Here is a 16854-nt window from a genome sequence, read left to right as displayed (position 1 = left end):
TTTTCCTGGTTCAGAGCCGGTGCTTTGGCTGTCGAAAAAGAAAGAACTGGTTCTAAATTAGGCTCCGAACCAGCACTCAAACTGCCTCGGTGGAAAAGGGGCATTGGAGACCATATACTCAGGTCAGAAGGATAGACTGATGCTGCCATCTTCTGGTGTGATATTATACTGTGTACATTATTACGGTCACAAAAAAAGTACAAAATATTTTGACACAATTTCACACATGAAGGATAAATATAATTTTCACAATTAAAAAATCTCCTCCAAAATGTGACTAATCCCCTGTTTGTTAATCACTTGTGAATAATCGCCAGTTTGTCCATCTCAGTTCATTATGAATATATGCATAAGTGTGGGAATGTCATCATTTATTAGCATTTGAACATTTCCCAGGTTAGCTGTCAGGGGATAAACTTTTTCATCTCCACATGCTTGATGAGGCTGTTGTAAAGGACAAACACATGATGGTGCTGTTAGACTCACATCCACTAGGCACTGGAGGTTTTTTTCCTGATCATGATTTTCAAGATCATATATTGTGATAAAAGCTTTGTGTCAGCAGATTAAGGTTTAAGTAAAGTAATGAAGCTGTAACTCTGCTGTCTGAAACTGGATGCTGGATTTATAAGCAACTCTGCTGTCATGTGTTGTTAAATAACACAAGTTTCATATCCTTCGTCCTTCTAGAAATCGGTTCTCTAAAGTTCACATGGCAACATTTGCTGTTGACGATCAGTGTTTAGCAGGGGACTGAACATTGTACTTATTACCATTAACATTATGTGTAATCTGTTTGATCAGATACTTTGTTGTATGGCTTGTGAGTTTAAACAGCTGTTTTAGAGATGCCATCACCATCACGTCCTTTTTAAAGGTACTCCAAAACTTACGCTTTCCCATTATGTCTCCTTCCAACAAATCGACTACCAAAACTGTTCACTTGCTGCCTAACATATTATACCATTTCACTGTAATCAAATATCTAATAAACCAATCCTGAATAATCAGTTCTTTTAAACTGTGTCAGGCTTTAAGTCAGACTCCTGTCCAGTAGAGTTATCTGTTGTGCCTTGAAACAAACCCCTTGTGAGTGTGAACAGAAACTGAAAATATATTTTGAAGGTTAAAATTCAGCTGTAAATTCAACAGTTCAATATGTGCTACTCCATCGGCTGATGATGAACCATCTTAGGGTTTAGTCAAATATCATAATCTACAGCTTCATACTTTCTGACACCAAGCATGTGCATTCGTCCTCTCCTTATACAGACTGTGTTTACATTATCAGCTGGTATTAAACCAAATAAAACTAACTAACAACAATCTCATGTGTTACCTTTTCCTTTTGAATGGAGACTTTGGCATGTCAGTGACAGGGATCATCTGCTCTCCAGGCCGAACCCACATGATCGGCCCATCATCACTCTCTGTAGGGCTTTTCAGCTTCAGACTGGAGAATGTTCCCCATGGCAATGTCCTCTGCACAAGGCGCGCGCACACACACAAACACACACACACACACACACTTATATATGTGTAATATTTTACAAGACACAAAACCTAACACTGTATTCAAGATGGTCGTGTACTCTCAAATAATCCACTCCACATTTCGGAGTAAATACAATCACCATCTACTTTATTAGGACTTTATCTGATCAGTCAATAGCTGTGTACATAGGTGCCCATAATCATGTAGATGTTAGTCAGACACAGCATAAACACTGTCTGTTTACATCCAATAATATTTTACCTAAATTTGACAAAAAAAATGTCTAGTATACTCACTTCAAGGAAGGGGGACTGCTGCAGCATGCCGAGGAATTCTGGGAAGTAATCCCCCACCTCTTCATCCACGGCTCCCACCAGGCTGATCTGGCGCATAGCCCCGGCACGGTATGTCCCATGGGAATAGGTTCTCTTTACCTAGAGAAACACAGAACACAGAGAACACACAATCAGAGCAACCACAGAGCTTTATGATGAACTACACCTGACCTGGGAGGAGTCAAGCCTTCCACTGTCACTTAATAACATTAACATTTGACTAAAAGGTTTTCCACATCATAGATGGCCATCTGTTCCACCTTACCACCAGCTTCATGGATAAAAGGTCAGAATGTGTGTTCAGGAAGCTTTTTATACAGTGGGTGAATAGAAATGGAATGTGCAGGATCTGTGGTAGATAAAGTATTTCAGAAATACAGCACATGGGAAGTGCATGTTTCCATCTGGAGTTAGATGATATCCTGCTGATTCTGTTCATCAGGCTGAGCATCCACATAATTCAGAAAAGCCCAAAAGCTAGCAGGTCAGTCCCAAGTCTAATCGCAAACCATCTGTGGCATTGCTTCATTGTTGAAAACCTAAACTTTTGCTGAAGCTAAGGTACAGTACATCATTTTATTTTAAAGGTCATCGGTCTGTCATGTAGAGCATCAAGAATCATAATCATAATCAGATCACTGGAAGCCAACGGAGCAAACCTGGTCCTGCTCTCAGGGAGGGAGGGGTTAATTCTTACCCCCTGTCAATGACCGTGATGCTGGCCAATCATGGACATTTGTCAGCTTATGCATATGGAAGACATTGATGCAGCAGCTGAAAAAGATGTGTCTGGCTTTGAAAGTCAGGTACATCTTAGATCTAAAGGAAAAATCTAAAGACAAAGCTCCTCAGAAGAAAGATCTCACCAGTAAATGTTAAACATTTGAATAATCTTAAATCTCAACAGGATGCGCAAACTGAAAAATTACTAACAAGCATGTAAAACTGAATTGTACAGAGTTAAATCAGCAAATTACACAACATCCCAGATAAAACATCTGGGGACAAAACATCCCAGACTTAGCACTAACACACAAACCGTGTGTGTGTGTGTGTGTGTAAAGCTGTGTGTAAACATGTTCTGCACCCTCTGTGTTTTACTCTTCTGCTACTACCTTGTTTTTTGGACACTGTTACCGCAGGCCCTGAACCATCAAGCATGGCGTGACTTGGATGTGAAGCACGTGAGAGAAGCAGGCTGCTCTGCTCCTAAGCTCTTGTTGTTATTAAGCTGCTTCTTTCTGTAGTGATCTGATAGAGCGAGGTTTCTATCTGCTGTCTCACAGCTGCTTCAGCCCAGATTAAAGAAATCACTGAAGTGACTGTAAAGTTCAGAGCTGCAGATATGGGTCTCTACTCAAAGGATTATGAGACACACAGGATTTAAAAAGAAGCTACAGACAACTGGCTATCAGCAGAATGAGAAATACATGCACCCCTACACCCCCACCCACACAGGTTTCCTGCTTGTTCATGATATTTGGGCCAGTTTTGAAAAAGACAAATGTGAAATGTTTAATTAGCCATATTTAACTAATGTAATGCACAGCTTTTATTTATTTTTACTCTTCTAAATGTACCACTCGCTCTCACACACAAACTCTTAACGCTGAGCGTTTTAATCAAATGACAATGGAAACTTAATGAGTATAAAATAAAATAAGTTTGATCTAGTACAAAACAGTGGTGCTCCAATTGGAAACTATACCCCCCCCCTCAGTTTATTCACACATGAAGGCTGTAAAGTGTGTGTGAAAAAATATATTATTCTGTGTGAAATTAAATATTAATTCCCTCGTGTATTATGGTTTATATTTCTGCCACTAACTGTTCCAAAATCAAACGTTAAACATGTAATGTGTACTGAAGAGCCTAAAACTAACACACCCAGGAGTGACTTGTCAATGAAATAGCCTGAAGTAGTGTGGCTGTATGTCTATCTAAGCTGTGACAGAACTCAACAAGCCAATATCTTGGCAAGCTTTCCTCTGAGAAAAGACTCCTCATAACTCATCAGTTACAGCGAACGTTAGATCCTTGGTAAGCGTAGCTGACGGCACAAACATCTACCAATTGAGTCAGACAACATTTGCAAATTTGCCTCAAATTCTTCATAAGCAAGTTACCTTGTCAAAGTGTGATTTATAAACAGATAATGAGAAGAGTTTGTGACACAAACAGCAGAGTGTCTGTCTTCAAACCCCCCGAGCCTCTGTTACTGAGGTCTGTCCAATCTGCCTCAAACTGTCCGTCTGACATCAATCTAACCACAATCATCTGGATCAGATTCCAGTGTCTCTCAAACAGACAAGGAGCACAAATGCAGATGCTGGTGGTGAACGTGATAACATGCAGCTATTACAACCAATACAAGGACATTAATCCTCCTCCTTCAGGCTAAAAGGACTTTCACGCAGATGCAGAGGCGTGTAGGCTGAACACTTTTTATTGTGATGTGAGCTACGAGCTCCCAGTGAGATCATGAACAGATCATTAGAGAGCATGTTCAACAAAATTAATCATCAGCAGGTGAGACTGTTTATGTAAGCATTTTCCGTAACTGTGTACGAGTCTTCCGTTTTCTTCTTTTGTTGAATTTGTTGTCATTAATGGTCTCTGATGGACTATTAATTAATTAGCAGTTTCTAATTTCTCAGCTCTGGATCCGAGGAAACTATGTGAAATGCTGTCACGTTAAGACAATGTTCATTTCTGCTGCATTTATAATGTGGTGTGTTGACACCCAACCATTTCACATCATATCAAATCTTTACATGTTTCCTTCACCAGCACAGTGAATTATGGTGTTATATAAGCACACAGAGCTCCATTTCTGGGTGAATTGTAATACACTCCTGGTGCCGCTGGGGGCTGTTGCAGCCCTGCTTCTGCTCCTCACAGACTGCTGGAAGTTCTTTTCACTCAACACAGTAATCACAAACATTAACAAATAAGTCGTTTAAACCTTTACTGTGTTTGGATTATGTCAATTTCGTAGCATTCGGACCCAACACAGACATAAATAAGTAAAACGAGGCCAAACTTTTAATAAGCAGCTATCAGACAGGTTTTGTATGTGCCATGATCACCACTCTGAATGCTGAGAACATTTTCTTTAGTCAGGCTTTTATTAGTAAGCGTTTAGGTAAACGTGTTCATGGCATAGAGTGTGTGTGGTCAACTGTGATGTCTGGATGCTGTTGATTGTGGAGTAGCAGGCAGATTTATATCCCAGGATGCCTTCATGTCTGTGTCATCTTATGTGTCATCATCATCTATCTTCTGGCTCTCCCCTTTTAATTGTGCGGTCACTGCATGATGAGACCCCTGTGATCCAGACTTTCTGCTCTGTGGACATTTATTCTGTGCTTCTGGGATGGCTGTACATGATTAATAAAGTTCTCCATGAGATTATTGCAGAGCAGTGGTTCCCAAACTGGGGTACGTGTACTCCTGGGGGTATGCCACATGACGGAGGGGGTACGCGAACAAAATGCTGAAATGTACTGTTAATGTAATTATACCGCACCTAATATTCAACCAGACATGTATTTCTCAGACTAAATATAAAGATGTGCCCACTCTAGTGTACACACAGCAAAGTAGCTAGTTAGTGCCTTAAAAGGTCAAATGACATCCAATCAAATTACACTATCTGCAGTAAACAAAAATCTGTGTCCACTCAAGTGTCATGCATAAGTGCACGTCTTTACGTATCGCATGTAATTCACACAGCTTTACGTCGCATCGCTGATATGGCAGAAGACGTATTAAAACAACCAAAATCCGGCGATTTCTACGCTTTACAAATCGACGAATCGACTGAAGTAACTGGTTTGGCTCAGCTGCTGCCATATGTCCGGTATATTTATGAATGTATTTTCTAGAGATGGACAATGCAAACAACTGGATTCGCCATCTAATTCTCTGCCACCCCACAGCACACCTGCCCATTTCTGAGCAAGAGAGTCTCATTGAAATCTCTACAAGTGGCGCTTTGAAAAGTGAGTTTACACAAAAATCACTAGCAGATTTCTGGATAGCTTTGCGTGCAGATTATAATGCCTTAGCAGATCGCACTTTGAAAACATTACTGCCCTTCTCGACAACATACCTGTGCGAAAGTGAGTTTTCAGCACTTACCAGCATAAAGAACAAATATCGACACAAACTCTGCATAGAGAATGATTTAAGACTAAAACTGTCTCCGACTGTGTTTGATCAAATAAGTTATTTTGTGAAGGTACATGTGTATAAAATGCATGTTTAAAAAAAAATCAAGACCACAATTATGGGGGGGGGGGGGGGGGGATTACGCAGAATGATGTTAAATCCCTGGGGGGTACAACTCTGTAAAAAGTTTGGGAACCACTGTTGTAGAAACCACACAGTCACCTCACATTAGCTGTGAACATTCTTTCTTGGATCAGCTCAAGACTGCACTTGTTAAGATCTGTTTACACTCGAGTCTCAGCCAGTGAACAATGTACACACTTGATGTGCTTGTGGGGGTGTTCACTCACTCAAACACTCCAACAAAGTTACTCACACAACGTATAGACGTATAGAGTCTTTACTCTTTAAGGACGTATAGAGTCTTTACACTCATAATTACTGTTCCAACACCAAAGACAGTGAGAATCACCTAGAGAAATGTGGACACTAAAGAATTGGATCTGAAGAAACCGGTGTAGAGCCTGAAGAAAGACCATGTACAGGACTGAACAGATATCACACTCAATGTTCACCCTCATGAAACACTGAGGTTTAACCACCTGGAAACTCAATCCAGACACATCTTTATTGATTTATTGATCAGCTAACATCTTCACTGGGTTAAATTAAATAGCTGGTCACTGGCTGCAACACATCATGACTATCAAATAATCTGTTATTGCACAAGAATTCTGTCAAGAGTTTGGATCAGTTAAAAGAAACTGGGAAATTAATATGATGACTGTTCTTCAAAGTTTTTATGCTTCTGCACACTTTTTGTTTACAGCTGTACATCAACTCTGAATTTCAGGCCATGATTAGTTTCTTTCTGATCAAACAAATTCAGAATAAAGATATTTATAAATAATGATATTCATAAATAAAGATATTTATAAATAAAGATATTCATAAATAAAGATATTTATAAATAATGATATTCATAAATAAAGATATTTATAAATAAAGATATTCATAAATAAAGATATTTATAAATAAAGATATTCATAAATAAAGATATTTATAAATAAAGATATTTATAAATAAATATCTGCTGCCTGTCTCACTGAAACACTTTGAAGGTTCATTTATTTAGCTTGCCGAGTGTGTAAATGGTTTTCTGTGTGGAGAATCGCCTCAGATGCTTCAGAGTTTACTTAGTCTTCTGTCAGTGAAATTTTCAGTGCCTGCAGACAGACAAGTATTAAATATATTTAGAGAAGTACAGGGCTTTGCCATCCTACTCATATACTGTACGTTATGTATGCCATATGCTAACAAGGCTATATGTAATGCATTGTGTAGTGTTTATCAAAGTTACTGAGTGTTAAAATGTATCTGGTTAAGAGAAAATTTAACCGAAACTGAAAGCTGAAAACCTTTTAGCTAATTTATCTTATCCAATGTTGACTTCTGAAATTATTTGTGAGCATGGCCTGAGCTTCAACTGTTATGTTGCTGAGACACAGCTGAATGTTTCAGCAGTGAGATGAGAGACAGCAGCTTAATGAAAAAGGTCATTAAAAAGGACATTAGAGGCTTACTAACTTTCTCCTGCTTAAGACTGACAAGATGGAAGTGCATGTACTACGACCCCATGGAGCCAGAAGTAAGGTTTCTGATTATAGGGTATCTCTGGATGGTCTTTGTTTCATCATGTGCATCAGTAAAAGTCCTTGGTGTGAATATTGACGCCAGTCTCCCATTTGAAGCTCATGTAGATAATATCATAAGGATAGAAGGGTAGCCTTCTTTCATCTCAAATATTGCTAAGATAAGAAATATGATGTCATTACATGATGCAGAAACACTAGTTCATGATTTTGTTACCTCTAGGTTGGATTATTGTAATGCTTTACTGTCTGGATGTTCAGTAGGAGCATAAACAAGCTCCAGTTAGTCCTGAACACAGCAGCTAGAGTTCTAACTAGAACCAGAAGACATGAACACATTACTCTTCTTATACTCATTGCATTGGCTCCTAGCTAAATTTCACATTGATTATAAAATACTATTACTATACTATAAAGTGCTGAATGGTCTCGCACCACAGTACCTGAGATTTTTTTGTGATCTGCAACATGTACATTGATCAAAAGCCACAGACTTACAATGCACAGTTTGTTACATTAACCAAAAACAAGCAATGAATTGAAATTCCTCTGCATTGAGTCTTTACTTTAGATAGACTGCTGTGCTCCAACAGTCCAAGTTAACTGATCAAGTTAGAGGGGAAAAATGGATGTAACGTAATTAATCACATCGAACGATTAATTGCTGCATCAAACAAAAAGTTCTGTTTAGTCAGTTTGGACAAATGTCCACAGCAGCCTGAAATAAAGAGGTCCAGACCTGCCTGTGGAAAAAGGTGTCACACACACACACACTCATCATTGGTCCATCTTATTTAAAACACAACTAAAATCCTAACACTTAAAAAGACTTAAACACATAGCCACTAATGTGTACACATAAAAATTAAAAAGGGCAGAATTTTACAAACACGGGAAGCTGCAGAAAAACAAATTTACCATTTTTAAGTATATTAATATTCTTAGAAACACAGTTGTCTAACTGAAGTATAAAGTAAATGTGAAACATACTGAGTGTTCAGCAGATTTTCCTCCGGTGTCTGAAACGCAGTCAAGCGTGAGTGGTGTCACTTCCCACAGTATACTCCCCTCCCTCCCCACTGATTTACAGGTTTCCGCACATCAGAAATGCAAAAGGATTCAGAATCCATTTGAATTTTGTCAGGCTCCATACGCCACCCAGAGGAAGTGAAATAGCAAACAGGGTAATTGCTACTGCTATTTCAATAGAACAGGGTCATAGGACATAGGAAATGCCATTGCACATGGGATTCGCATTTCCATTTAAAATTTGGTAGACAGGGTACGATCATGAAAGCGCGTAATAGAAAACACAACTGCAAATAAAACTCCATAAACCTTTTTCTGGGAATCCTGAAGAAAGTTTAGTGAAGTGAACTGATCACCTCACACATCACTTGTAGCTTCCACACACACACACACACACACACACACACACACTGCAGACCATGTTGTGGATTGTGTGAAGCACACCACTGTTTTGAAGAGGACCAGCCAGAAAAGCTTGAAAACAGCTTTCACGCTTCACCACACACACCAAACACAAAATCGTGCCTAATAATCATGAAGCATGAAACCCAATCTGGATGCTTTCTTATTTCCTGCCATGCTGTGGGACGGAGGTCAAGTTTCTATTAATGGCACAGTGAAGGTGTAGATCATCTCAAAGAAGAAGAAGAACATAGATCAGTCAGGCCAAAACACCCTTGACAAATTTTAATAAAGTGCACTTCACAATAAAATGTCGACAGTTAATGCTAAATTTAAATCAACTATAATTAAATGAAAACAAAATTGCTTGTTATATAAATATAAATTAAATAAATAAATATAAAGTAAACCATGCCTGCTAATGAATGGTGTATTTAAACATATTTAAATACTAAGTTGTTTGACAAGCACCTTTAACACTTGTGACATTGATAGAGGTAATGTATTTGTTTATAAACTATTATTTAAATGTTATTCATAGTTGAACGCTTCAATGTTACACCATATAAAGTTCTGTGACAATTCCATTATGAATTTATTGTACAAAGCATGAACATGACCTCTAACCTTGACACTGCTCATTATGTTTACATGTGATTGTGTACATAAACGTGAATGTCAAAAATTTCAGCCATTTATTCCGTTTGTCCTCTTGTCTACTCTACGGCCAGCAAGTTAAATTTCAGAACAGAATTTAAACATCAAACTGTATATTTGTAAGAAACAAATATACATAAGAATGGAAAAAGTTATGTGTAGTGCTAATTTTAATTAAAACATACTGCTGAGAGAGTGAAGCACTTTAACTCCCCGTGCCATACATATGAGTTTAATTAAATATGTACACAACATAAACATATTATTACAACTTACTTCTGCACAAGTGAACCTTAGTATCACTCTAGACAGGATGGCAAGTCACGTGAATACACTGTTTCTGTAACAACCTACAGACAATGAACTAAAGCATATATAATGATTGTGTATTCAATGTAAATATTATTACTTCAAGAGATCAGCTTTTCACACAAAGGGCAGTTTTCACGTTATAAAATGTGTGAATATACGGTAGAATATTAGTCAACACTAAAATGGTGTTCACTAATATTCAATGCTATTTTAGAGTAAAATTGACAAAGTAATCAATGATAAAATATTTAACAAATCTAAATGGTCACAACTGTCACAAGGGAAAATCTTTTGCTGTTATAATTCTATACACTTTAGTATAAAAATAAATGCACTGTGTTAACAGAATGGTTTGTTCTTTTTTGAGAAACAATAATTTCTCACTGTGTTGTACTTATTTATTATGCCCTCTTGTGGTCTGCTGATTTAACAATCTGGAGAATCTTTAGTTTTATTGATAGCTCTAGTCTGCTGTAGGGCTCAGAAACCAAGGTAAGGCTCAGGCAGCTCCTCCACACACACAAACACACACACACGTGGCGTGAAGATGTTTTAATCAAGTGTTAGATGTGTATTTAGTTAGTGTTCATGGAAGCAAATGCATGGCTAGATGTGAAGGGCTTTTTCTTCAATAAAAAAAGCCCTTCACATCTAGCCAAGTCAAGAACAGGGGGAAGAGTAACGCTGAAACACCAAAGAGGAACTTGCATCAGAATGACGAGAAGAGAAGAGAGAACTGGATCACTAGTGTTTAGGCATCAGAATAGTGATTATGTGTATTGGTGTTGAACAGTGCTTTCTGTGGTGTAGCATGTGCAACCAGTGCCTCATGTGCAACCAGTGCCTCATGTGCAACCAGTGCCTCATGTGCAACCAGTGCCTCATGTGCAACCAGTGCCTCGTCTGCGGCCAGTGCAACCAGTGCTTCACGTGCAGCCAGTGCCTTACGGGTAGCCAGTGTCTCTCGTGGCTGCACACGAGACACTGTTTGACTTCTGTGTACCCAGTGTCTCGTGTGTAGCATTTAGCTCATCTGCCACCTTTGTCTCATGTTTAGCCTGTGCAGCTTGAGCATCCTGTGTATTGTGCCTCATGTGCAGCCACAGGGTCCGCACTCTTTATCAGAGATCATTTTCCAGGACTTTTCAAATTTAGCAAAAAAAGACAAAGATCACAGATTCACGGCCTAAAGTAATATGTTCTTCTCTCCAGAAGTCTTAAAAACAACGTACACTTTATGGCTATTACTTAGCTATACTTTTAAAGACAATTTTTCATGTGAATGAAATTAACATTTATAAAATAAAAAGACCGCACATATTAATACCCTTTCCTTTCTCAGGCCAATGCAGTCATGCATGCTTTAGTTTGCTGTACATTCCCCTTGCACATGATATTCAGATTAACAAGGTTAATTTAACCTTCTTACCCGTCACCATTTGCTGAAAACATTCGAGCACTTAAACCATTCCTAGCAGCTGAAACCGCCAACACAAGACAGCGTCATCCGTCACAGCGAGATTAAACAGCATAACAAAAACCTGTCAAAACTCAGCATCCCTGAACAGAGCGCTTTCTGTTACTAATGTTAATTGTTTCGACCAGTTGTAAACTGTTCTTTAAATGATCAAGAACATTTAAAAATTATAATTTTCCAGGACAACAAGATTTTTTCCAGGACAATTTATGTTTTCTCTCATTTTCCATGTGTTTTCCAGGACTGGAACATTGGTCATTAATTTTCCAGGATTTCCAGGTTTTCCAGGACGTGTGGGAACCCTGAGCCAGTGCCTCATGTGTAACTGGTGCCTCATGTGTAACTGGTGCCTCATGTGTAACTGGTATCTGGGTATTGTGTATCATGTGTATTCTGTCTCATGTGCAGCCTGGGTATTGTGTAGCTTGTTTATCTTCTGTATTCTGTGTCTCATGTGCAGCCAATATCTCACTTGCAGCCTGTATATGCTGTGTAGTCTGTGATTCACGTGCAGTCAATAGCTCACGTGCAGCTTATGGCTCATGTGCTGCATGCATCTTATGTGTAGCATGTGCAGCCTGGGTTTCATGTGTAGTTTCTGTATCTTGTATTTCAAGTCTTTCTCACTTAATTAGATCACTGGTCAGTCATTAGTTCAGTATGCTAATTTGATCACTGAGCAGTATAGGGCTGGGCAATAAAACAATATCGATATTTATCGACAATAGGCCTTTTTCGATAACGATAGAAAAACGCTTGAGTGTTTCACTTTAATGAATTGGACGAAGGCCATCACTATATCTTAAACAACCTATAACATGCCCTGACAAAGGAGTGTGTCAAGAGTGACAAGCAAACAGCCAATAAGTTGTGTTGCTGTGGCGTTCAGTTGCGCCATCGCCATGTGACAGGAAAAACACAAAAATGTTTTCAGTGGTGAGAAGTTTGCTAATAAAAAAATGGAAATGTCAGCTCACCAGTGTGGAAGTTTTGACCAACATCAGAAAAAAAAACATCCCACCAAAGAGAGTAAACACCAGCAACTTATTTTATCACCTTAAAGGCTTTCACCCTTTGGAATAAACAGCATATTGTCCATCCACATCTACCACAACTTAAACAACCCACAAGCAGCTCAAGATGGAAAGGTACTCTACAGCGCTGAAATTGTCCAAGCAATACAATGACTTAACCCGCACAAGAAATGCTTCCACGTAGCATAATGAAGTCCGGATTCACACTAAGACTACTAAGCATGTTTCAGCCCCATTATGTTGTCCTGGGACGCAAAATCCCAAACTTTATTCACCGACGAACAACAGCTGAAAAAGCTTTATTCACCGTCTCGTATTTTGCAACAACCACAGACGTCTGTCTGTCACACGTGAGCCGTACATAAGTTTAAGTGTGCATTTCATTGACAGCAAATGGAAAGTGAAGAGTAAATGTTTGGAAACAGCATATTTTCCTGAGGATCATATTGGGGAATTTATGGCTCAAAACTTGACTGATACACTGATGTCATGGGGTCTGAACAAAAGCAAGCAAATGTTGATTGTTCAAAATTTACATAATATTTAATAAAATAAATGCAACAAAATTTGTGTAAAGAGATTATTTAAAACTTTATATCTTACATGAAGATTAAATAAGATATGTTTACATTTTTTTGGTTTTGACTGTTTAAATTTTAGTTTTTGATTGCTTTAAAAAAAAAAAAAATGTGTAAATTAAAAACAAAATACTTTTTCTATTGGTCATTGTTAAAAAGGTTATTATCAGTAATTATCAATATCAACTATGACATTATAATCGCTGATGAACCTTTTAAACTGTATCGTCCAGCCCTAGTTCAGTATGTTACTTATCTCACTGTCAGTCATAGATAGGGATTGGAGCTGATGAAGTAAATCTATAGCCAAAGTTTGCATTGACTTACCTGACCATGGAAATTTGCCATGGATGTCGTTTCAATGTCTTTCTTGCCAAGGATCTCCATCTTTACAGGAGAATTGGGGAATTTGGAAGAAAAATATTCCAGGAAGTCGGGGAGGTAGGAGGCCGCTCCATGGACGATGCCCATAACATAGTGTGCAGCTCCATCAGGATCCTCACAGAACGCCAATGTCACAAATTCATGAGCAAACCTTTGCATCTCCTCGGCTGAGAGAACAGCAAGCTCACGGCTGTAGGCATGCAGGACCAGGGCACCACCGTTTGGCTGCTGCTCAACATGCACAAAACGCCCAAACTCCAAACCATCTATCCCCGGGAGACGAGAATGGAGCTGGGAGGTTTTTCCGCTGCTTGCTGTACTAATGTCCCCGGTTCCAGAGGTGGACTTGAAGCTGCTGCTCTTCTCTTGCTTGACAGTGGCAGTAGAAGAGGAGGAGAGGGGGAATGTTTTACACACAGGAAAAGGGGATTTGAATTCTGTCTCTGATTTGGACAGCAATCCTGGGAGTTCTGAGTTCAGCAGAACTGAATACAGCGTTTGACTGGACTTGCTGTACATCTTGGGCCGCTTCCGTCTCTCCGCCTCTTTGTGTTTCTTTTTCTTTTTCTTCTTAGCCTTTTTGAGCAGCAGCTCCTCAGCATTTGCCTTCGGTTCCTCCGTATCAACTAGAAGAAGGAGGACAGTAGCATTAACCTGTGAGGCCACAGATGTAATAATAGTTGAAAAGAAACAGGAAATTGAAACCATTCATACCAAGCTTGTGCAGTATTAATAGTTCCCTGATTGTTTCCTGTGATTTGCCATTCTATATGATGACAATAAATGATTTAATTACCCTGAACAGTGGGGGAGGTGTTATTATAGGTGTTATTGTAAAACAATATTATTAGATCAGTCCTCAACTAAACCGACAAAGGGTTTTTAAAAGTGTTAATCAGAGTAAAACCCTACACCACAGTGAGGTCCTCTCAGCTAATGTTACGCTTAAGAAATAATTATTCTATGCAAACTTTAAGGTGTAAAAATCTACAAAATTAATATCTGACATGATACAGCCCAACTTGAATACTGTAAAAATAAGCTTTCAATTCAGTTCAGTTTATCTGTAAAGCACATTTTACAGTTGAGATTATCTCAAAGCAGCTTTACAGAAGTACAGGAAAAAGATAATGCTATTGTTACTACAGTTAAGTACTATTTATCTCTAACGTCTATATCTAATGATCAAGCCTGAGGTGACGATGATGAGGACAAACTCCCTGAGATGATGAGGAAGAAACCTTTAGAGGAAGTGAAGTCTCAGAAGTGAACCTCATCCTCATTTAAGTGACACTGGACAGGAAATAATGTCATTTCTATAACTGTTTGTAGTCGAGTGGAATGGAGCGACCAATTAGCTCCTCAGGAGTTTTAGGTCATAGCTTTGCCTGTGCTGTAAATTTCCATGTTAAGTAAAACACCTCTGTGTTCCTCTTAGCACTGTTCCTGTATTTCCACTAACAGTGGCAGTGTTTTACAGTCTGTGATTACAAGAGCTGCTGAAGTTCATTTCAACTACAGTCATTCGGTAAGTAAGAACAGAAGAGTTGCTTCTAGCAAGCAAGTAAAAGGCTTCAAACTATGTGTTTAAATCAGAAGCACACTAATATAAAGGTAAGAAAACAGTATTAACAGAAAGAAACGCCTCAGCAAACATTTGGCCTCACAGTTTAGTGCAAAGTCACTTGTGTTGTTAATGGGTGTCTTCAGTTTCTACTTTTCTAGGTTCAAGACATTTGTATTTCATTACTTTGTCAATTTATCACATCAGTCTGTTTTTTATATTAACAGAAAAACATTTACGCTATCAAGAGAACATTGCTAGTACATGTCAGCAATGCTATTAGCATGTAAATCTGCAAGGAGTTACTAATCCAATACTATGACACGGTATCTATTTTAAGTGCCTTTATCTTCCACACAACGGTCTGTGGATTTGAAATTCTCTAGCTGCTTAATTTAAAGAGCTATGACACCAGGTTTCTGGGGGTTCAGCTAGCTGATCTGATGTGAAGTGTCTGCTACACAACCTTGTGTAGGTGGATATGGTGAAATTGTTGTGACATGGGTTTGTTAACCATTATGTCCTAAGGTCAGCCTGAGCTGGCAAAAGCTGTAGGCGCTGTTAAACTTTGAGGATGCTGTACACAGAAGAATACAGCAGTGCTGAGAATAATCCTGTTTTTGGAAATGTTCCGATGTGGCCTTATGAAGGACAGGCCGCCGTCTTCCTACCAACCTGAATAATGCTCCTGGGTAACACAAGAGCAACACTACCTTAATATGGAAATATGTTACACTGCTGAATGCAAACAGCCCAAGGACGATTACATTCAACAATATAAAAGCACAATAACTTAATGTGAAAAGTATGTGTCATTCAGACTTTAAGCAGTGTATAACATAACAAAAGGCATGCATTCGAATGAGACCAATTTAAACATGGCTAATTAAACATTACAGCTTTGGCCAACCGGTCTCTGGTGAGCAGGATCTTCAAATCACTGAAACTATTGAGATTAAGTTGTTGTGTTGCTGTGGCATTCAGGTGGTACGTCTGACGTCACAAAGTGCTCTGTAGCTGACACATATCAGAATCTTGTGTTCTGCTCTACAGTGATCTCATATCTCCAGCTACACAATCACCACAGTGATTCCTTAAATCTGGACTGATTTAGCTGGGAACGGCCATCTGTAAGCAGCAGTACGGCATAGAAAGAGCAGGGCAAACGCCTGTGGGGCATTAATATTAGAGGACAGCATTTGTGACTTGGATGTTATACGATTTATACATAAGTAAATAAAAGATGAAATGACATCGTCATCTTTACTTAGCCATGGGTGTGATGTCCATGTGAACTGTCCAGGTGAGAAATTAAGACTGACAGGACACATCACTGGAAGCTTTGCAGGAAATGCACAATGTTAACACAATGATGTTAGCATCAGTAAAGCCATATGCTACCGATACTCAAGCTTTTAACATGTAAAAGCTTTATTACCAAAACAATATGGTTAAAGTGTTAAAATCCAGGTTGATTAACAGCTTAACTTAATTAGCTAGCATGCTAATTGCACTTTCTAACTGCTCAGTCATGATTTGATTGCTAAGCTAAAATCACAGAATTGTTTACTGTGGAAGTAATAATGAAAGGATGATGCCAAACTGCTAAAACAGGTGAATACTTCTGCAAACAAGCCTGATCTAGTCTGTGAAAGACTTTTTGCAACTGATTTTTTACTAACAAGACAACAAGCCTAAGCGCTGTAAAAGCTTACCAGTTGGAATGGTTCAACCTGAATGTTTCATTATCTCTCACTCACAT

At 38.7% G+C, this 16854-nt stretch overlaps 1 protein-coding gene across 1 annotated transcript in view; it reads right to left on the bottom strand.

Moving 5' to 3' along the window:
• Window positions 1–16854, bottom strand: part of LOC132858833 (lysine-specific demethylase RSBN1L-like) — a 30793-nt gene that overhangs the window by 8725 nt on the left and 5214 nt on the right. The window contains exons 3-5 of the mRNA XM_060889343.1: window positions 13472–14154; window positions 1792–1929; window positions 1340–1482 (exon numbers count right to left, since the gene is read on the bottom strand). Of these exons, the coding sequence (XP_060745326.1) occupies window positions 1340–1482; window positions 1792–1929; window positions 13472–14154 (964 nt within the window). The remainder of the gene's footprint in view (window positions 1–1339; window positions 1483–1791; window positions 1930–13471; window positions 14155–16854) is intronic.

This window comes from Tachysurus vachellii, chromosome 16 (genome assembly GCF_030014155.1).
Source record: "Tachysurus vachellii isolate PV-2020 chromosome 16, HZAU_Pvac_v1, whole genome shotgun sequence".
Lineage (NCBI taxonomy): Eukaryota > Metazoa > Chordata > Actinopteri > Siluriformes > Bagridae > Tachysurus > Tachysurus vachellii.
The sequence above is the reverse complement of the archived record's forward strand: the minus strand, read 5'-3'. Positions and strand labels throughout refer to the sequence as shown.